At 44.1% G+C, this 23,522-nt stretch overlaps 1 protein-coding gene across 2 annotated transcripts in view; it reads right to left on the reverse strand.

Annotated features, from left to right (window-relative positions):
- ALDH1L1 (aldehyde dehydrogenase 1 family member L1) overlaps positions 1 to 23,522 on the reverse strand; it is a 72,175-nt gene that overhangs the window by 13,161 nt on the left and 35,492 nt on the right. For both annotated transcript variants that reach the window (XM_039843585.1, XM_039843586.1), the window contains exons 10-16: positions 18,884 to 19,031; positions 17,470 to 17,589; positions 16,127 to 16,254; positions 12,166 to 12,316; positions 11,066 to 11,136; positions 7,067 to 7,172; positions 5,230 to 5,317 (exon numbers count right to left, since the gene is read on the reverse strand). In XM_039843585.1, the coding sequence (XP_039699519.1) occupies positions 5,230 to 5,317; positions 7,067 to 7,172; positions 11,066 to 11,136; positions 12,166 to 12,316; positions 16,127 to 16,254; positions 17,470 to 17,589; positions 18,884 to 19,031 (812 nt within the window). The remainder of the gene's footprint in view (positions 1 to 5,229; positions 5,318 to 7,066; positions 7,173 to 11,065; positions 11,137 to 12,165; positions 12,317 to 16,126; positions 16,255 to 17,469; positions 17,590 to 18,883; positions 19,032 to 23,522) is intronic.

Raw genomic sequence — 23,522 nt, forward strand, 5'->3', positions numbered from 1 at the left:
CCCCTCAAAATCCACCTTGTAAAGATGTAGATGTGAACCGAACCCACTCTATCTCTGCATCCTTGATTTCATTTAATTTTTGTTTCATGCTATGATCTTTGACAAACCTCATTGTACTTAGTAAATATATCAAAGCTTGCTAGTTGGTGATTATCTGTGTTCCCTAAAATGTAGCCATAGACATTTTTGTTAGTGAGAGCAGAAGAGAATGACAATCAAGATAAATATCAAACTAGTAATAGTATCAATGATAAACAATCATCTATCACAAGACCACCCTGGTGCTACTGCATTCTTTGTCCCTTTGTCCTGTCAGTCATTAGTATCCAAGTTATACTATAAAAAAAGAACTGTAACAGGGGTCTGAGAGTGGAGGATAATATGCACAGAATTGCTAGATTGTGTCTTCCACTCTGATCCAATCTTCCTGTAAATAAATTACCCTATAATAAATTCTGTTATATTCTATGGAGTTGCCTCCTTCGTCTTCCAGTCTTAGGATACCTTCTCATTACGGCGGCCGTTACACCTTTGTCCCACTGTTGAACACATATGTTGAAGCCCTGACCTCCAGTACCTCAGATGTGACTGTATTTGGAGACGGGATTTTTAAAGAGGTAATTAAGGTAAAACGAAAACATTATCCAATCCAATTGATGTCATTATCTCTAATCTAATCTGATTGTTGTCCTTATAAGTTGAGCATATTAGACAGACACATGTAGAGGAAAGGTTCTGTGAGGACACAGGGAGAAGATGGCCATCTGGAAGCTGGGAGAGAGGCATCAGAAGGAAACACACTTTGAGCTTGGACTTATGGCCTTTAGAACTGTGAGAAACAAATGTCTGTTGTTTAAGTCTCTCCACCCCTGACTCTGTGGTACTTTGTTATGATAGCTCAAGCAAACTAGTAAAGTCTGCATGTGGCTTTCAACCTATCAAGGCAGACACAAAGGACGCAGGCACCCAGACATCCAGCTCTTCCAGGGTCTCCAGCAGAGACCCAAGGATTTCCTGGACTGGCTATGGGGGTGGTGGTCCCCAAGCATCACAGACTCCAACTATCCTTCCTTGGGGATGCAGCCTGAAGAGGAAGGCCCCAGTCATGGAGGGCCCAGGTGCGAAGGACCCAGTCATGCAGAGCACAAGCATTCGCTGCTTCACTTTTTTGGAATGCTTGTACCCGACCCAACCTTTACTTCATGGCCTTCTCACTTCACTGCAAGCCCTGCACACATTTGGCCCCCTAGTGTGGCTAATTCTTTTTCACTCCTATAATCTCCTTTTCAATGAAGCTTCATGGTCATCTCTCCCAAAACTCAAAGTAATCTCTCACTGCTTAAGTGTCTTTCCCCTTTTGGCTTCGGACTCTCTGTTCTTCTAATTTGCCTCCTACTTCTCTGATTGCTCTTTTCCCACCCCCTTTGCTCTTCTTCTACCCAACCTTAAAATACCCAGTGCCTCTGGCTCCATCCCGGGACCTCTTCTGTTCTTCTTGAGTCACACCATTTCAGCTGAGTCCTCTTGTGCATTTTTCAATTCACACCCTGACTCACCTCTTCAAATGCCATCTTAGGCATGTCATCATCTCAATATATATCTCCAAGTCAAGCTCCCCTGAGATACAGATCCATTTATCACTCCTCTGCCTGCTCAGCACCTGCACTTGGATATCTCACACCCTCTCAAATTCAATATATGTGAAACAGAACTCTTAATCTTTCCCCAGACCTGCTCCTCCTTTGGGTTGTCTATTTCAATAATTAACCTCTCCTTGTAGCCAGTTATTTAAGCCAAGAACCTGAGAGTTGTTCTTGGCACATCCGTTCCCCAACTCATCAATTGCTCAGTCCTGGGCTCCTTCACCCACCCGGTTCCTCCTTCTTCACTGCTCCCCTGCCTCTGAGCTTGTAAAACTGTGTGTGCCAAGATGCACCCATGAAGGTTCCAGTTTGGAAGATTTGGAGTGAAACACTTGCATCCTCTCTTTATATATATTTAAAGCTCTACCAGTAATTTTGATACTAAGTCCATTCCACCAATCTCAGTTAAAAAAGAAAAAAATCTTTGTTTTGGGAAGAAAATATTTGAAAAGACACATCTGATAAAGGACTGGTATTCAAAATACAGAAAGAACCCTTAGAACTCAGCAATAAGTCTATGGCCATGCCACCCTGAACAAGCCTGATTCCATTTGATCAGGGTCAGGCCTGGTTAGTATTTGGATGGGAGACCACCTAGGAAGACCAGGTGCTGTAGGTATAAAAAATAAAAAATAAGGGATTGTAAGCTGACAAGGTCCTTACAACGTGTGAGGTCAACCAAGGGTTGCTTCACCTAAAAAAAGTAAAAAAAACAAAAAACAAAAAACAAAAAAACTCAACAATAAGAAAATCAAGTACCCAATTAAAAAATGGGCAAAAGACACCTCATTTAAGAATATATACGGCTGTAAGACCCAAAACCATAAAACTTCTAGAAGAAAACATAGATAGTAAACTCTCTGATATTGCTAACAGTAATTTCTTTTTGGATATATCTCCTCAGGCAAGGGAAACAAAGGAAAAAAGTAAACAAATGGGACTACATCAAATTAAAAACTTTTTGTACAGCAAAAGGAACCATCAACAGAACAAAAAGACAATTGGCTGAATAGGAGAAGATATTCACTTATGATACATCTGATAAGAGGTTAATATTCAAAATATATGAAGAACTCATATAACTCAACAACAAAAACAAACAATCCAATTAGAAAATGGGCAGAAGACCTGAACAGATATTTCTCCAAAGAGGAAATACAGATGGCCAATAGACATATGAAAAGATGCTCAAGGTCACTAATCTTTAGAGAAATGCAAATTAAAACCATAATTAGCTATCGTCTCACACCTGTCATCAATAAATCAAAGAATAAGTGTTAGTGGGGATGTGGAGAAAAGGGAACTCTCATACATTGTTCGTGGGTTTGCAAATTGGCACAACCACTATGGAAAACAATCTGGAGGTTTCTCAAAAAATTAAAAATGGATATACCTTTGGACCCAACAATTGCACTTCTGGGTATTTATCCAAAGAAAACCAACACAATAATTCATAAAGACCTATGCACCCTAATGTTTATGGCAGCACAATTTACAATAGCCAAGATATGGATGCAACCTAAATGCCCATCAACAGACAACTGAATAAAGAAGTTATGATTTATATATACAATGGAGTATTACTCAGCTATTAAAGAAAACAAAATCCTACCATTTGTGACAACATGGATAGACCTAGAGGTTATTATGCTGAGTGCAATAAGTCAGACAGAGAAAGATAAATACCATATGATTTTACTTACATGCGGAATCTAAGGAACAAAAAGAACAAAATGATGATCAAAAACAGACTCACAAATATAGAGGACAATCTGGGGATGGCCAGAGAGGAGGGGAGTTGGAGGGCCGAGAGAATGAGGTGAAGGGTTAAAGAAGTAGAAATCAGTAGTTGATAGATGATCATGGGGAGGGGGAGCATGGCATAGGGAATGCAGTTAGCATTAATGTAACAGCTAGGTGGAGAGCCAGAAGAAAGAAAGAGCAATTAGGGGGATCATTGTATAAACTATGTCTAACCAATGTACTGTATATACTTGAAACTAATAAAATAAAAATAAAAAAAGGAATATATATAGTTGGCAAATAAACATATGAAAAGATCTCCACACCATATGCCATCAGGGAAATGCAAATTAAAACAATTAGGTACCACTACACATGTATGAGAATGGCTAAAATCCAAAACACTGATGATAGTAAATACTAACAAGAGTGTGGAACAAAAAGAACTCTCATTTATTGTTGGTGAGAATGCAAAATAGAATAACCACTGTGGAATAAAGTTTGGCAGTTTTTTACAAAACCAAGACACTCAACATACAGTTCAGCAACCACGCACCTTAGTATTTAACCAAATGAGCTGAAAAGTTGTGTCTACATAAAACCTTGTATACAGATGTTTTTAGCAGTTTTATTTGTAATTGCCAAAATTCAGAAGCAACCAAGATGACCTTCGGTATGTGAATGGATAAATAAACTGTGGTACATCTAGACAATGAAATATTATTTAGCACTAATAAGAAATGAGCTATCAAGCCACAAAAAAAAAAAAAAAAAAAAAAGGGAGAAACTTAAATGCCTATTACTAAGTGAAAGAGGCCAGTCTGAAAAGGCTACATATTGTATGATTCCAACTATATCATATTCTGGAAAAGGCAAAACTTGGAGACAGTGAGAAGATCAGTGGTTGCCAGGAGTTAGGGAAGGGGGAAGGGAGAAATGACTAAGTGACACACAGAGAGTTTTTAGGGCACTGAAACTATTCTGTATGATACTACACAGGAAAAAATGCCATGTAAAGATCAAGGTAGACATCAAGGTGATGCTTCTATAAGCTAGCAAAAGGCAAGGGAAGGATTTTTCCCCAGAGAATTTAGAAGGATCATAGTCCCGCCAACACCTTAATCTCAGATTTCTAGTCTCCAAGACTGTGAGACTGAATTTCTATTATTAAGTCACTTAGTTTGTGGTATTTTGTTATGGTAGCCCCAGCAAGTTAATACACAGGTGATATTATCTGATTATAACATAATAAAACTAGAAGTATATGAACTTAAGGATAGAGATAATGCAATCTAAAGAAGGGAGAGAAAAAAGAATGAAAATAAATAAATAAATAAAAATAAATAAATAAATAAAGAGAGCCTCAGAGAAAAGCAGAATACCATTATACACAGCAACATATTTATAATGGGAGTATCAGAAGGAGAGGAGAAAGAAAAGAAGCAGAAAAAAATATTAAAACAAATAATAGCTGAAAACTTCCCAAATTTGATGAAAAGCATTAATCTATATATCCATGAAACTTAATGAATTCTATGTAAAATAAATGTAGAGATACACATCCAGATAATCATAATAAAAATGTTGAAAGGTAAAGAGAAAAATATGAAAGCAGCAAAAGAAAAATGACTCATCATATATAAAATTAACAGTTGACTTCTCATCAGAAACCATAGAATGACCTCCTCTGCCACCATCAGGCTGCCATCCCACTGGCTCTGCATTGGCTTGCTCCACTTTCCAGGGCACATCTTGCAGTAGGCCCTGTTCTGACCAAGTACACCTCTGGCTGCCTACAGCCCTGGCTTCCCCAGATGCCCATGTTCCTGTCCATAACCCTTACCAGATCCTGGAAGGATGTTAATCACACCCTTAGGAATGCCGGCCTTCAATGTCAACTCTGCAAACTTCAAAGCTGTAAGTGGGGTCACCTAAGGAGGCAAGAAAGAAGACTGGGTTGGAAGAGATTGGGAAGTGGAGTTCTGCCATCTTCCCTCAGCAGCCTAGGTAGCAAGCAGGGAGGGGCAGCCAAGGCAGGAAGACCTCAGGGAAGCCATCTTCATGCCTCACTGTAGAGGATACCACCAAGCCAGCCAACTGCCCCCACAGCTCCAACTGGGAGCCAAGAATAAAAGGGCCAGCTAACCTCAGGTACCTTTCTAGCACCTTTTCCTGGCAGAGTCCCAGCCCCTCAGCCAGGCCTGGGCCCCTTCCTGCACATTCATTCCTTCTTCGCTGTTTATACTGAGCCCTCGGGGAATGCAGTCTAAGGACTGCACAGTAGGGCCTCATACTCAGAAGGCTGCAAGGCACATTTATTCCCTGCTCTCTTAGAAAAACTAACCTCCTCCTCTGGTTGTGGTGCTGCCTTAGCTGTCCATATCAGACTCTGGCAGCATCTCAGCCCAGGGAGGGCCTAGTACTCTAGGTTCTAGCTGTGATGGTAATGCTTCAGGATCCAGTCCCACTGCTGGAGGCCATACCCTGCCCTTAACCAGCTAGCAACTGGCCTCTTCTGGAGGAAGAAGGAATAAATTCCTGGCCCAGGTAACTTTCCTCGACAAGGTAAGGTTGTGCCTCACCCACTGCCAGGCCAGGCCTCAGGCTAAGGGGCCAAATCTATGGAGCCCTGGCCCTGAGAGTAAGGTCTGGGTGTTCCTAAGGGCAATGGGCTGGTGGAGGGACAATTGCCTTGACCTGTCAGTAACCACCGCCTCCCCCCGCCCCCCCACCCCCGCCGCCCCATGAAAAAAGGGAGGTTAAGGGTCATCTCAGGGGATCGTTATGATGCTTAAATAAGCAAATATATGTAAATTACTATTAATTTGTTATGTATGTTAAAATGTTCAAGGAACTCCTAACTCTAGGCACTATAACTCTAGTCTATCATAATTGTTAGTTTTTCTTTTTTTATTACTGTGTTTGTTAATAGCTTCAGGGCGAAATTGCCCCAAAGAAACTGGGGAGTGGGAAGCCTCCTGGGCACTGTCAGAGCCACATGCTACAGCATCTCATCTTCAGTTCCTAACTTCCCTGGAGGCAGGCTAGGGAGGAGCTGTTATTGTCAATGCACAGATGAAGAAGTTCAGGCTCATGGGAGAGGGGGTGTCCTCACCCCTGGGGGACCCTGCTCATGCCCTCCTGGCCTGCATGAGCAAGCCTGATGTCCCACTTCTATTCCCCCTCTGTGAGGGGTTAGGGTGGCAGATGCTCAGATCTCACTGCTCACTCCACTTCCCTCTAGGACTTTGATCTCTGAAGCCAAATAGGAGACCATGGCACCAGCTTTAAACAGACCATTGCAGGCTGTCTCAGAGCTCAGGACTTGGGCCAGAGGCACCAAGAAGAGTTTCCTTTCCCCAAAATCTGTCTGGAGTGTTGGCATCTGTGGAGAAATCCCTAACTCTGCTCACCAGGCAGCTAGAAACACAAATACAGTTATCCTGACTCAGCTAAGAAAGAACACAAAGCCTGCTTATGAATGTCTCTGGCCCTACTGCATGCTACCTCTGCCCGCTGTGAGCAGGTGCACAGCAGCCTAGCCCTCTTCGGCAGTACCTTTCCTCTCTTGAGGAGAAACCAGGACTCATGTGAGTGAAGGGATCATGGGCCACCTGCCTCTTCCTTTACAGAGTGCTTCTCCATACCCTCTATAGCCCACAGGTCCTGCTCAAACCCACCTGGGCAGGCTTGATCACCACTGTGTTCCCAGCAGCCAGGCAGGCAGCTGTCTTCCAGGAGAGCATCATCAGGGGATAGTTCCAGGGGATGACAATGCCACAGACCCTGCCATACAAAAGAAGCAGGCCTTCATCTCTCTACTCAGCCTGGGTACCCACAGTGGACCTACCAGCTTTTTTTCTCTCTCCCAAGCCTGCTATCCATTCCAGAGCCAGGTTTCCAGGTATGGCACCAAACGTCCTGCTAAAGGCAGTTCCTGCTTGTCTTTCTAGGCCCTGACAGGGCAGTGCATCCAGTTTGGCAGGAACCCCTCTTCCAGGAAGGGCATGATGGCATGGGACACTGGACAGTTTTCTGATGGGAGCTATGAGACCAGTGTAGGGACACAGTTTGGTAGGGTTTGGCATAAGACAACAGGGGAAGTGACAGCAGGAAGGCATGGGTAAGAACCTGGCAGCTGGCATGGCCTGGGAGAGGGCCTGGGGTCACATAGCAGGCTGGGGAGATGTGGGGTAGGGATGAGTGGGCCAGGAAGATGTGGGAGAGGGTCCTTATGGGTGTGAGGACAGGGCTCAGACCTGTGGAGAGGAGAAGCATGGAGTCAGCCTGGGAGGTCTGATAAGATTTGCCTGCTTTGCATTAAGAAATGGTATCCAGAAGAAAGCTTCTGTCTAGGCAGTGTCTCCATGGAGGAGAGGCTGCCCTACAGTCCCAGGGGACCTAATGATGACACCTGTGGTCCCAGCAGGCATGTGGCTTTGCCTTCCTCTGTCCACTGTAAAGTGAGGTGATAACAGCACCTCTCAGACAATTAGAGGAGCTAGTACATGCAAGAGCGCCACACTGATTACTTGACTGTTGTTTTCATAATCACCATCATCCTCTTCATGACCATCATCGCTGACAGAGAATGCTTTCTAAAAGGTAACTGTTTAGCCTGGGTAGTGGGAGAGTGTGTACAAAGGCTGAAAGGGCAGGACAAGCAGTGAGGAGCCACAGACGCACAGGCAGGCAGAGTGGGAATGAGGTGGGGTCCGGGAGGGCGCAGAAGCCAGCTTGGGGAATCTTCACGCCATCCTGGGTCACATCGGGGAGTTAGGAAAGTCACTTCCCCATGCCATGTACACCGAGCAGACTCAAAGGGATAAGACAGGTAGAGGGACCAGAGTGAGTGGTCCCAGGGAAGTGGTGAGGTCGCCAGGGAGAGAGGGGGCTGGGTTGTGGGGGGCTCTAAAGAAGAAAAGACTTCAGAGAAGTAAGTCCCACTGCCATAGGCTGAATTGTGCCCGCCCCCGCAAATTCATATTCTGAAGTCCTAATTCCAGAACCTCAGATGTAATCCTATTTGGAAATAAAGTCATGGCAGATAAAATTAGTTAAGATCAGGTCTTATTGAGGTAGGGTGGGTGCCTAACCCAATATGACTGCTCTCCTTATGAAGAGAATGCCATGTATGAACATGAAGACAGAGTCACGCAATGCCAAAGATTGCCAGAGAACCACCAGAAGCTAGGGGAGAGGCCTGGAGCAGATTCTTCCTTATGGCCTTAGAAGATACCTTGATCTAGGACTTCTATCCCCAGAATGCTAAGACAACAAATGTGTTATTTGAGCCTCCCAGTTGTTATTGCAGCCTGAACAAACTCCTACACTTGCCAATATAGGGGAAAGGCTGCAGCCCCTGGAACTGGGGGTCTGTAGAGCAGACCTGGCATGAGGTCAAAGCCAGCAGGGGCATGGGACACAGGGACAGAATGAGTACATCCCTGGCCAAGCTGCCGTGAGAACGCTCTTTCATTAAACCCTGTGCCTAGTCTATTCCTGATGGTCTTTCTTATTGGGAAACCTCATGGCTTTGGCTCCCCCTCCAGCTACTGCCTTGTTGTGCTCCACTTGTCTGGGTTCTGCAATGGGGTGACTCCTACCTGCCCAAAGCTTTTGTCAAGTGTGCCTGAATGATGGCACTCAGTAAAGAGTGCACACTGGTCCCAGGAGAGGTTGGGCCGGTGTGCAGCTGGGGGAGGGGTGAGGTGGCTCTGGCCTCACTCCAGGGGTCACTGGGGCACTGGTCAGGGAAGTTAGTTGGTGAACATTGGTTGAAGCCACTCCCTTTTCCTTCTGCAGACATTTTTGGAATGTTCTGTGTATGCCCTGGGAGTATAGCAGCATCAGTTTAGATGGCATGCATCACACAGAGAATAAAACGAGACTACAGACTAGAGAGTAGGCCAACTTGGTGCACTGCTGTTGAAGAGGAGGTAACAGCTGACACCGGGATGACCAGCAGCTAAGGGGTTGGAGACAAGGTCAGTGCGAATACTCAGAGAGTAGCATGGGTGTAGAGGGCCCAGGGTCCATGAGGAGGCCAGCATGGCTAAAGGCAGTGAGAGGGTGGGATCAGGGGCACCAGGACCCATCAAGCATTCAGCCAAAGTCAGGAGTTTAATTTCATTTCACGTACACTGGGAGCCATTGGAGGACGCTGAGAGAAGCAGTGAGATGGACTCATAAATTTTCTAATATTTTCTGAACTTCAGAAAGAGCTGCCCTTTGCTTTTTCTCAGCACCAGGTAGACAATTCTCTTCTCCCCCATAGCTTAAGCAGCCTGGCCTGGCCTGGCTTGGGGAACCCCTGTCCTGAAGTCCATGTCACCTCTGCTTAGCCTCACCCCACCCTGTGGCCTAAAGGAGAAATTTTCCTGTATCCACGACTCACTCTCCTCCACAGCCCACTCTTGCAACAGGAACCTCCCTTACCAGCAAGCCAGTCCTTCAGGACCTGATTTGTCCATCTGTACTTATTTTTATTGACCCAAGTGACATTTCAGCACATTCTCTTTATGAAACACTCCAATATTCCCAATGAAGCTGAGGGCCTTTGACCACCATCCACGGGGATGTGAGGTCTCTGCTGGTGGACCACGGTGTCCTCACTCTGTTGGGGGTATAGAGCAGGTAGAAATGACCACAGGGTGCTGACCGAGGTGGGGCCTCTATCCCAGGTGACTCTCCTCCCTCCTGAAGCCACCCCTGGCCAGACCGTTCCCTGTGTACCCACGCACATGCCTAGTGAAGATAGACCACAGGACAGGACAGTGTGGGACGTTTTTAGACGCCATATTCCTCAGCTTGCTTTCCTCATGTAACAGTGGTTTCTCCAGGAGCTGTTTCTGTGTTGTGCCTATAGCGCCGCTGCACTGCCTGCACAGCCACACAATGCCGTTCCCTATCGGGGACAGCACAGAGCACAGCATTGGCTGTGCTGTCAGGTTCCCAGCACGGCTGCTGTCAGCACTCTTGGGCTGTTCTTGTGTGCCTGTGTCAGTGTGTCACCACGGTTGTGCTTTGGGGAGGTGAGGACATGTGGGTACTGAATGGTCATTGCCAAGTTGTCTTTCATAGAGGTGGACCCAGCTCCGTGCCCGCCTCTCCTTCCCCACTGCCCTTTTCTCTCTCTGGGCCTTTGGGCCATCTGATAGTGAGGCAGAGCCTCCTGCTGCTGGGTTTAAATCATTTTCTTAGTTGCTAGTTTTGTCTATGCCGACCAGACACTTGTCTTCCTCCTTTCACTGAGCAATTGTTTCTCTGTTGGTTTTTCTGTTCCTTGAGACTGTGTAGGAGTCCTTCATTCTTAAGCACATTGGTCATTATACTCTTTTCAGATAAAAATTTTTAATGCATACTCTGTTTTACACCATAACCCTAATAAGGGTTATTGTGGGATTACATAAAATTATATTTATAAAGTCGTTAAAATAGTGCCTGGCACAAAAAAGGTACTGTGAAAGTGGAAGCTGTTTTTATCTTGAGAATAGGAATTTTCATCAGTTTTGATCATTGTTGTATCTTCAACCCCTGAAATGTCTGACACACAGCAGTTGGCAAATAAATAGTTATTCAATAAATACATAAAATGGGACGATATCAGTGCTCCACACAGCATGTTGTGTGAACAATGCCTAGGGTGTGGCCTCTCTCCACCCTGTGCTGTGACTCACCCAACTGGCTCCTTCTTGGTCAAGGTCAAGTTTCGGTTAGGTCTGGCCTGGTTGATGGGGATGGTGGAGCCCTGGAAGAAGCATGGGGAGTGTCAACAGCAGAGGCTCCAGTTCTTTACCCCTTCCCTCTGGGCAGCCAGGCTGCCCTTGAGACCTAGGAAAGAGCTGGATCTTATCTGCATCCTGATGCCTCCACTACCCATTTGGGTAGGAGACCCAAACCTCCCAGATTATGTATAACAAGGACATCTGAGTTCAGATACAGGTGGGATGGGCAGCTTTCCTCTCTCATTGCCTATAGCCCTCTGGAAAGGACAGGAAGTTCAGAGCCTAGACACTGTGAGCCTCATAGCCATGGGTCTCTCTGGGGAAGGGGTGACCCATCACTGCCTATAGCAGGCAAACCTCTGATAATAGCCCCGAAGATGACACCCTGATCCCTGGGACCTGGTATATGGCTAGCTGTCCCTCCTGTGATGATGTAGCATGGCATTGCTGACCTTAGGATGGTAATATAATATAAGGTCTAGCATGACCACAGGGCCCCATAAAAGCAAAGAGTTTTCTCCAGTTAGTGGCAGAAGAGAGTCAGAGGGATGGGGGAATGGAGGGTCGAGAAGAGATCTCTCCAGAGAGATGTCTGCAGGAGCTGAGAGCAGTCCTGGCCAGCAGTCAGCAAGGACCGAGGCCCTCAGTCCTGCCACCACAGGAACTGAACTTGCCAAAACCTGAATGGGCTCAGAAGTAGGTTCTCTCCCAGACCTTCCAGATAAGGTCCAGCTTGGCCACACCTTGATATTGAGCTTGAAAGGCCCTGGCATAGAACCCAGTGGAGCTCACCCGGACTTCTCACCTACAGAACTGGGAGCTAATAAATGGTGTTGTCTTAGGCACTCAGTTGTGGCATCCCACCTCCTCATTGCCCTCACTCCTCAGCCTCATGGAGAGGAGATGAGACATGGAGCCTAGACCTGATGGAGACACCGGAGGCCTGCAGCCATGTTATACAGCATTCAGAGTAATGTGCTGCCCTTGGTTTCCTGCCAGCCGTGGCTTGCCTCTTTGAGCTCTCACGAAGTAAGCAAGAGCCCAGGCCCCACCTGGATCTTGTCGCACCAGCCAGCAAAGTAGCGGAAAGTCTGGATGGACATGCCCACATGGGTCTTCAGGGCCAGGGTGTAGATGGCACCCGCATCCAGAGCCTCAATGGTGGCCAGCTCCTCCTGATGTTGTTCCATGAGATCTGCCAACCTGGCCAAGGCATGGGGGAAGAAAGGGAGATGGGCTCAGGCCTGGTACAGGCTGGCCTGCTTTTTTAAGGTCCTTCTTCAAGGAGTTGTGGGCCCTGTCCTGCACACTCAGATGTGCTGACCTCAGTTTCCTCACCTGTGAGATGGAACAGTAACGTTTGCTTTGGTGTGGTGAGTGTGGGGATTGATGCTCTCTGTCCCTCTCTCCATCTCTCTCTCTCCCTTTCTTTCTTCCATGAAATATGGATGGATTAACTACTTTATAATAACCCTCATACATGATCCTGCAGAGGAGGCTGCCTGCCTCTGTAACGAGGTCACCATCCCAGAGGCCACCCTCTCTGTCTCTAGACGGCTTCCACCATTTGGGAAACCTGCCCAGCTTTGAGCACCAGCCAGTCCAGTGGAAGATGCTCCTGGGGTTGACATCTCCAGGGATGGAGAGGGAAGGATGACAGGAGATATTCAAGGGAAGGCATCTCTACACAGCCCCCCTGGAGTCTGAGCACTCCATCATCCTATTGTCCTCCCATGACTCTGCTGTGGGCAGCCTGAAAGTTAGAACAATACCCCCTCCGTGATGTGAGGGTTTCATGCACTCAGGAGGCAGGGTGGACAGGGGAAGGTGGAGACCACTGATCGAAAGCAGCCCTCAGTCTTGCACATGGGAAGCTTCAGCCCAGAGACAAACATGCTGATCCATTCCCACTCTGCTCTTTTCTGCATATGGCCAGCAGCAAGGCCCTAATACTCCCAAGTCTGCTTCAGTCCTCCTGCATACACCTCTAGTTCCCCAGTGGCTGCCCACCACAATCAGGATGCAGCTCCAGCCCTATGCCTGAATGACCAGATCCAAGGCCCTGCTCATTTTCTCCTGGGGCCATGGCACCTACTGCCTTCCTCCTCCCTACATTGGCCTCCTTCAGGTGCTCAGGTAAGTCATGCCTCCTGCCTGGGACCTGTGGGAGCCGCGTTGCACACATGGGCTTGGAATGCTCTTCCTGTACTCCAGTTTCCCCTCTCAATCTTTTGCACTTCTTTCAGACCTTCTGGGAAGCCAACCATAATCCTACCACTCCGAAGCAATCCCATCTCCCTGCAGTGTTCTGAACAATATCCTTTCCTTTTTTCAAACCTCACCCAACTGTCACTGATATTCACATAGATGAGTATTTCAGTATTATTGCCTCTCATGTGAGAGCAGGGACAGCATATGGTCTCCTGTTCCCCAATGGACACATGGGCAGCATGACATGAAAGGTTGGTGAATGAAACTGTGAACTAAACAAGAACAACAAATTAGTGGCAGAGCCACATTGTCACCTCAGAAACAGTGAAGTCATTTTCTAGGTAAGAAAATCAAAGGTTTAAATCACTTTTTGAGAAAAATTATAGAACAAATATTGAAAACACTATGTTGAGGCATTTCAAGGACTAGGGTTCCATCCACTACAAGGACAGATAGGCCAAAGATATAAATCTATATTACATATTAGCCAAAGATAGCATCTGTGTATTGGCCTAGCATTTAGGTTATTTATGTCTTCACTGTAGGCTGAGATCTGTTAGCTCGAAAGCCCACTGGTGCCAATTTTTTATATATCCAATTATTTTTAAAATGGCCCAAACCAGTATATTTTAGCCATTTACAGCCTGCCTACTTTGCATCCCTGCAGAACCTCACTGACTGCTGTTAACACTGCTGAGACGGGTTGTGCAGTTATAGCCGTGACTTCTGGAGCCCTCTGACCCAGACTCCCATCGTGTTACTGAGCAACATCACCTGGACATGGCAGCCCCTTCTCTGATCTCCCCTGTTGCTCGAGGGTTCCCTTGCTCCTCCCAATTCTGAGTAGTGATACACCCCCTGGAGGGTCCGGAGTCTCTGAAGGGTCTCCTGCTTTGGGGACTTCCCCATCCACAATCCCAGTAAAGCCTGTTGTGAGTTTCTGCCTCTCGTGGACATTACTTTTTACTGGATAATCCCCAAATCCCTCCAACCCCTAAAATTCCTAGACGATGCCACATGTGAAATGAATGAATCATAAATCCAATACCTAGGACACACTTACTAAAGGAACTGTCACTTGAGCACACTGGTTTGGAGGTATGCAGGGTTGTTCTACTGTCAACTTGGTGATTCTGCACCTCTGCCTCCCAGAGACCCAACCTCTGACCAACAGCAGCCCAGGCTACTACCAGACCCTTGGCAGTGGACCTGAGCACAGGATGGCAGCTTCCCCTATATACCTTCACTGGGTCTTTGGGGTCCCACTCTGGCAACTAGGTATGGCTTATTGCCCAGATTCCCAAACAGGCTCTATCTTGTCCCCCATGGGTTTGGAAGAGCTGGCTAATGACTTTCTCTAACTCTTCCTTCTGGATCTGTCTTTCCAGCTTCTCTCACAATTTCATGTTTCATTCCTGTAATGTATTCTATATTCCATAATGTCCATGGTGGTCCTACTTGCCTCGTTGAACCAGGGATGCTCTGTGGCCATTTCTCTGAGAAATCCTATCCTGCCCCCTCTTGGGGTAGCCATTGGCACACTGCCTCCGTAGGTACTGGGAGGCTGCTTGGGGCAGGGACCACATCACTAGGAGCTCTCAGGCCTTGAGATGTCTGTCCACCCAGTCTGGGTCTCCACTTAGAGCTGTGTAGGGCACCACTCCCTTACTATCTCTGTGGTTAGTGGGTTATTACATGTGCCACCAGATGGTAGGAAAGCATCTCGAAGGAAGGACGGTTTCTTCTGGGCCAGCGCTATCTACCACAGGGGTCTCTGTTTCAGGGCCAGCGGCTCACTACCATCAGCCTGGACATGTACATTTCACAGCTCTGACTGATCTCCAGAGGCTCTAGGTCAATGGCTTCCTAAAACTGACGGGTTCTCCAAGGAGTCTTGAAACTAAAGATACGGCAGGCTGGGCATACCCAATCTTTAAAACTCTCACCTGTCTGAAAACCTGCCATCTCTATTCCATTTTGCAAACCATGCAGACTCTCTCTCTCTGCTTCCTTTCTGTGGGAGTTTCCCTGGTGTCTCTGACCTCTGCAATAGAAACTAAAGGTATTCCGACTGCATGGCCAAGGTGGGGGCTCTCCCGCTGGATGACAAGCATGCTTGGATTGCATTATCACCAGGCTCCAAACCTGAGAGCTTTCCTAGAACCTGGAGTATCAAAGCCAGGTTCCTGGAACTGGCTCATCAGGCTGTTGGCTACTGCTCGGTTCATCTGCTCAGCACCTTTCTCACTTCTTTGCGGGTGACTGCTCTGTCTCCACTGGGACCACCTGATTCTAGGAGAGTAGCACGCCTCTTCTAGGCCTCACTCCCACCTTGTGGTCATAAGCTGAAGCAATCCCAAGTCCTTCTGATTGGAGCTAAGGAGAGAGGGCCCTTTTTGCCCTGACTTAAAAAAAAAAGAAAGAAAAAAAAAGGAAATGTGAGAATGGAGAATGGGCCCCAATCCTTCTTTGGGCCTAGGTCAGTCCAGATAAGCACTGTGCCTCTCTGGGCCTTCCAGGACCAGTTATTAGCTTTGCCAGTTTGTGGCTCCCATTCGAAGCTCTCCCTCACTTTTATATCTCCACATCTTTGCTCACATGTCCTCTCCATCAGGATATCTTTCCTCTAAGGCCACTTGTATCTGGTAAGATCCCTCCTGTCTCTCGAGTCACTTCCTCTGAGTAACCTTTTCTGAGCCTCAGGCCTCTGTGACCTGTCTAGGACCCCAACTCCTCCTGATAAGACCTAGGCATCTTGAGCTGAAGGTGGTGGTGGCTGACAGGTGGGTGTGGGGCTCTCACCTATACAGGAGCCGGCCCCGGTCCCGTGCGCTGATCTTCCCCCACAATCCATTCTCAAAGGCATCCTTAGCAGCAGCCACTGCCTTGTCAACGTCACTGATCTGGGCCAGGGACACCTGGCAGATGACCTGTGGTGGAGCAGAGCTATGAAGCCCTCCCTGTGCTCTGTGGACACAGACACACTGCCTGCCCACTCCCCTGGTCACCTGGATGGGCTCAGAGGGGATGGTCTGCCAATGGAAGAGCACTGGGAGGATCCAATGAGAAGAAAATGAGGCCTGGGAAAGGTCTATTTGTGTTTCTACATACCAAGGACCTTCTCTTTACCTTCCTACTGAACTCACATAGAGCAATAGACTCAAGATGAACCTACAAAACTGAGGGTCAGCTTAGCATTTTCAGGCCAAGAGCAGAGACCCATTAATTTAGTGAGTCCCAGGAAAAGGCTTTATTTGTTAAGTGGAATGGGCTAGACATTGGAGATGACTAGATCTGTCCCCTCTCCTCGTTGCATGCCTTGAGGGTACCTATCTGCACTATAACACAGGCCTGGGTGCAGGTGGGAGAGGGAGGTGAGAGGATTGAGGACTACTCTTCTTTGCTGGTCACCACGAATAGCATATGCTGGGTAGCCCTGTCCACACAGCCTTTCTCCCAAGTCCCCAAACTGGCTTTAGGTGATAACATTTCCTGATGTTCCTGCCTGAGGGCACTGCACATTGTCTGCGTCCCCACACCTTGTCTATCCTTTTGTGGAGCACTTTCCTTAAACTCCCATCAAATGAACCATTTTGAGTGTGCTGTTTTCTGAGAGATTGGAGCGATGCTATAAGATGCGACAGGACAGAAAATGATCAGTACATACCTGTAAGAGTAAGTGTTGTCCCAGATATGTGTGTGTGTGAGAATGCACGTGTGTATGGGTCATGATGTAAGAGGGTCACAGTCAAGAAAGTCTGACAAACAGGATTCAAGAAAGAATTTCCTGATATTGGGCTGTACAAATATTTGAGAAAGGAAGGCCAACACTGGGATCATTGTTGAAGTGTGGAGTGGAAGAGAATGATCTTTTCTTCCTTGAGTGGTTTTAATTCTATTCCCAGCCTCTGAAGCAGGCTCAAGATCTTTTAGATTTCTCTTGCCTCCCCTCTAATCTCTTCTCACCATGTTTCCCTCTATGCCATTCTTGTAGGGAGGATTGGAGACTAATTTCAATCCTTTTGTGTCCAAGCACAGGCCCCCTGGGCCAGGACCCCTAGAGGCCAGATGGAGGGAGGTGGGGGAGTAGATAGGAGAACAGGCCATGGGTGAAGGAGAGAAGAGGGTGCTGGGCCTGCACTCACACTTCCATCTGTTGGGTTGATGGTCCCATAGGTTTTGGCATCCTCAGCATCCACAAACATTCCCCCAATGAAGAGCTGGTGGGGCATCTGGAGGATCAGCTTGTTTATTGCCTTTTCCACCTGGGAAGGAAGGTATCACAGGCTTTAGACATAATGTGGATGCTTCGAAAATGGGCATCAGTGACTGGTGCAAACTCATGTAGAGACAAAGAAAACACAGATGGATAGACAACCACTGGCACGTGCGCGTGCGCACGCGCGCACACACACACACACACACACACAAGGAGGCTATTATGTGGGCAGTCTGAGGAGCTGAGTGGTAAGAAGAAATGAAGAGCACAGACTCTGAGGCCAGACTACCTGGGTTGGAGTCCCAGTTCCACTACTTATCCGCTATGTGACCTCAGGCTGGTTGCTTTGCTTCCATGCATGGGAAGTAAGTGGACAGGCCCTTGTAAGCTGTCATGTAAGACATGACACAAGCCTCATCGCTCACTTCTCTTGTAGATCTGCAGCTCCATGCTGAATGCAAGAGACTCTGGGATGCCACTCCCATCCTGAAACCCCATTCATCAGTCATTTGTCCACAAACACAAGGCCAACCTGAGGTCTATCCTGATGACCTATATTTTCTTCATTTGTTTCAAACTATCAGCCAATAAAACTACCAAAGCTAATTCCTTGGGAGTTGGTAGCCTACCAAGATAACCTGGGGATATTTTTAAAGAGTTTCTTTAAAAAACAGAGTTGCAATTACTTTATCACCCTTCTATAATACAAGTTGATCGTATAGGAACATTTGTTCTCCTTATTGGGAAAACATTCCAATTCCTTTCTCTCTTGCATTTCAACAAAAATAATCTAATGCAGAGAATTGGTTATATAGGTGATGGAAGAGCTGAGAAGCCATGAGTCAACCTAGAGATCAGCAACAGCAGGAAGCCACTGCCATCACTAAATTATAAGGACAAATGGAGGAGGTGTTGGTACCGTAACGAGGGGCTAAGGCTACTCAAAGGAACCAGAGTCCCAGCAGGGTTATCTGGCAGGGGCTGGAGACACAGTAGACATGCAGCCACTGCTGGAAAAATCCACCAAAGGAAAAAGAGGGAGAGACGTGCTCTGAAAAAAAGCCTCTTCCTAATACCCTGGTCTCATATCTTGGGACTCAGAACTTGTCCCATATATTGAGTCTTAGACAGGAATTTCCTCAGTTGAGTTTGCCCTACTGCCCTGGCGCCCTCAAGCTATCCAGAGTTGCCAGGAAAAGTTTGGGACACTAGGGTGGGCTCTTGGGCATCCTGCCTTCCTGTACATTCATGTTTTTCTCTATGTGTCATTTTTGATACATAGATGTGGATGCATTAGGTGTCTGCAGGGCCATGCTCACATGGAGGGGCCCAGAACTCACATAGTCGATGATGCATTCACTTTTTCTGTCGTCCCCTCGCAGCTTTCTTACTAACAGTTGGATAAAGTCCATGAAGGTGGTTGCCATGTAAATGTCTTCATTTTCTAATTCCAGTCCATCACATAGCTCCTTCATTTCCTCCACCAGTCTGGAGGAAAGGAGATAGAAAAGTGGGAGCATGGGAAGAGGCTTGGCAGACCCCTACATTGTTCTACTGACAGAGGTGGTGGTGCCAAACACATTTATCCAGAAGAGATCTTCATCCTAGCTCCCAAAGTATGAGTGTTAGTCTAGAACTGGGGTTAAGCTACCAATCCATGGACTCAGAAGGCCCTAGTTTCGAGTTCTGGTCCACCACTTAATAACTTGTGACTTTGGGCAAGGGACTAACTCCTCTGAGTCTTAGTTTCATCACCTGTAAAATGAGAATAATAATATCTCCACTACTATTTTGTGATAAGAAATGAGATAAACCAACTATTAATAATAATAATTAATAGAAAATTAATAATAACCTTCTAAAGATACTGTTTGAAAATGAAAAGACAAGCCATAGATTGGGAGAAATATTTCCAAATTATGAACCTGATAAAAAACTTTTATTCAGAATCTATAAAGAATTCTCAAAAGTCAACACTAAGAAAAGAAACAATCTGAGTAAAAATGGTCAAAAGATCAAACAGATGTTTCATCAAAGAAGAAATATGGATGGCAAATGAGCATATGAAAAGATGCTCAACATTGTTAGTCATTAGGGAAATGCAAATTAAAACGACAAGATATGGCTACATACTCATTAGAATATTTAAAACTAAAAAGCCTGACCATACCAATTACTGGTAAAGATGTAAAGTACTGAACTTTCATACACTGCAGGTGGGATTGTAAAATGATACTTTGCACACCACTTTGTAAAGCAGTTTGGCAGTTTCTTAAAATTTAAACATATACTTCCCATTTCACTCTTAGGTATTTACCCAAGAGAAATAGAAGCTTATTTATAAACAAGATGACAGAGTAGAAAGCTCCCAAAATCCACCCCCCCGCCCGCCCCCCGCCACCTAAATAACTATTGAACTGGTAGGAACTGTCTAAATCAAATGCTTTGGAACTCCAGAGTTAGTGGAACATTTGCAGTATCCAGGGGAGAGCATGATGAGGAGGCTGGTAAACATCAGTATATTTCAGTGAATTTCAGCCTTTCAGTAAGGTATTGGCTGCCATCTCTTATCCCTCTCTCTGTGGCAGGAAGTAGCGGAGGCAGCAGGCTACATTCTTGGTTGCAGCTTGCTGGAGCCAGGGTGGGCAATAATGACTTTGTCCTTTGTAAATCAGGACTATGTGTTCTAAGTGCTGATGCTGCTTTTGATCACCGAGGAGCTAGTGCAAAGTCTGGCAGTCATCGTTTTAACCCCCACAGACTGAAGCAGCTTCTAGGAGATTTAAAGAAGCAGTACTTTTCTTCTCTTTTGGGAGTCAGACATTTAAGAAAATCCTTGTTAGGCCACTGGCTGACCACAGAGATAACAGAAGAGAAACATCAAATACTACATGCAACAAGAAATACATATTTTGTAGTAAAAAAAAAAAAAGTTTAGAAAAGTCACAAATAGATGGCTCTAGCCCTCAGAAAGCAAGATTTTGCAAATCCTCAGGAGTGAAAGAATTAGATTTTCAGAAGTCCCATAATATAACATTAAAAATGTCCAGTTTTAAACAAAAAAAAATTCAAAAATATAAAAACTGGAAAGTATAGCCCATTCATGGAGGAATTTGAAAAAAAATCATCCCTGAGGAAGAACAGATATTGAAATTGTTAGTCAAAGATGTTAAATCAGCTGTCTTAAATATGTTCAATGAAATATGTTCAATAAGGTGGCAGAAAAAAGAACCAGTGAACTTAAAATTATCCAGTATGAGGAACCAAAAGAAAAAAGAATGAATAAAAATGAATAGAGCCTGAAGGACCTGCAGGAATACCATAAAACATATCAACATACGCATTATTGAAAGCTCCAGAGGAGAAGAGAGTTAGAGAGTGGCAGAAAAAATATTTTAAGAAGTAATGGTTAAAAAATTCCCAAATCTGAGAAAACATATGAATATACATGTTCAAGAAGCTCAATGACTTCCTAGCAGGATAAACTCAGAGAGAATCACACTGAGACACTTTATACATCTTCACTGAAATGCAAAGAAAAAATTGGGAAAACATCAAGAAAGAAGTGACTCATCACATACAATAATTCAATAAGATTAAAAGCTGATTTCTCCTCAAATAACATGAAGGCCAGAAGGTAGAGGGATAAAAAGTCCTGAAAGAAAAAAAAAAATCAGCCAAGAATTAATGGAGGAGACATTAAGACATTTCTGGGTAAAAACAAAACCAAAAAACAAAAAACAGAGAGAGTTCATTACTTGTAGATCTGCCATACAAGAAATATTAAAGAAAGTCTTTCAGGCTAAAATGAAGAACACTAAAGAGTAACTCAAAACCATAAGAAAAAATAAAGAATACTGTAAAAGTAACTATGTAGTTACTAAAGTAAATATGAAAGTTAGTAGTATTATAATTTTGGTATAGTATATAAGTTCTCTCTTTTTCTTATGTGATATAATAGGCAAATGCATAAAACAATAAGTTAATCTCTATATTAATGGGTATACAATGTGTAAAGATATAACCTGTGACAATAACAATATAAAGGGGTAGGGGGAAGACAGAGATGTTTAGAATTCGTGTTTGTACATTATTGAAACTAAGTTGGTGTTATTGAAACTAGATTATTATAGCTTTAAGATGTTAATTATAATCTCTAAGGTAATAACTAAGAAATAACTAAAAAGAAATAAGAAGGAAATCAAAGTTGTATACTACCAAAAGAAGAAGCAGTAATGGAGAAATTGAAGGATAAAAAATATGTAAGACACACAAAAACCAAATAGATAAGTGGAAGAAGTAAATCTTTCTTTATTAGTAATCTGGTTAAATGAAAATAGATTAAACTTTCCTATTAAAAACATAGATTGAAAGAATTAATAAAAAACAGCATTGATCCATACGCTACAAGAGATTCGCTTTAAACATAATTACATTAAAAGGTTGAAAGTACAAAAATGGAAAAGATATTCCATGCAAATAACAACCAAAAAAGAGTTGAGGTGGCTACAAAATAAACTTTAAATGAACATATATGTACCTAAAAACACAGCCCCATAATAAATAAAGCAAAAATTGATAGAATTAAAGAGAGAAATATGCATTTTACAATAATAGTTAGAAATGTAAATACCCAACTTTCAATAATAAATAGAACCATAAAGAAGATAAATAAGGAAGTAGAGGGCTTGAAAAGCACTACAAACCAATTGCACATATACAGAGCACTCCACCCAAAAAGAGCAGAATTCACATTCTTCTGAAGTGCACATGAGACATTCTCCAGGGTAAACCATTTATTAGCCATACAATAAGTCTTAATGAGTTTTAAAACATTAAAATATTATAAAGTATCTTTCGACCACAGAGGAATGAAACTAGAAATCAAGAGCAGAAGGAAAATTGAAAAAAAAATCACAAATATGTGCAAATTAAATAACACATTCTTAAATAATCAATGGGAGAAAGAAAAAAATCACATGGAAACTAGAAAATACCATTAGTCAAAGAAAAACAAAAACACAACATAAGAAAAATTATGGATCACAACAAAAGTAGTGCTGAGAGAAAAATTTATAACTGTAAATGTATACATTATAAAAGAAGAAAGATTTCAAATCAATACCCTAACTGTATGCTATGTAATTAGAAAAAGAAAATAAGTTTAGCAACCTAAACCTAAAGCTAGCAGAAAAAAAAAAAACCATAAAGATTAGAGCAGAAATAAATGAAATAGACCTGTAATTTTCTTTTTTTCCCTTTCTTTTCTTTTTACAAGTGTCTTTGCTTTTGGTATCAGAGTATGCTGGCTTTGTAGAATGAAGTTAGAAGTATTCCTTGTCTCTTCAATTTTTTGGTATTAATTCTTTAAATGTTAGATAGCATTCACCTATGAAGTTATCTAGTCCTGAACTTTTGTTTTTTTTTGGAGTTTTGATTTTTATTATTGATTTAATTTCATTGCTAGTAGTCAGTCTGTTTAGATTTTCTATTTCTTCCTTGTTCAGTCCTGGAAAGTTGCATGTTTCTAGAAATTTATCCATTTCTTCTAGTCTATCCAATTTGTTGGCATATAATTGTTCACTTCTGTGGTGTTGGTTGTAATGTCTCCTCTTGAATTTTTGATTTTATTTATTTGGGTCCTCTCTCTTTTTTCTTGATAAGTCTGGCTAAAGGTGCAAAAATTCTCAACAAAATATTAACAAACTGAATTCAGCAATACATTAAAAAAATTATACATCATGATTAAGTGGGCTTTATCCCAGGGGTGCAAGGATGGTTCAGTATCCACAAATCAATGTGATACACCACATCCATCAACAAAACCAAGGATAAAAACATATTATCATCTCAGGAGATGCAGAAAAAGCATTTGACAAAATTCAACAGTTATTTGTGATAAAAACTCTCAACAAAGTGGGTATATGGGGAACTTACCTTAACATAATAAAGGCTATATATGACAAACCTACAGCTAAC

This window comes from Pteropus medius, unplaced genomic scaffold, assembly GCF_902729225.1.
Source record: "Pteropus medius unplaced genomic scaffold, Ma_sr-lr_union100, whole genome shotgun sequence".
NCBI classification, from domain to species: domain Eukaryota; kingdom Metazoa; phylum Chordata; class Mammalia; order Chiroptera; family Pteropodidae; genus Pteropus; species Pteropus medius.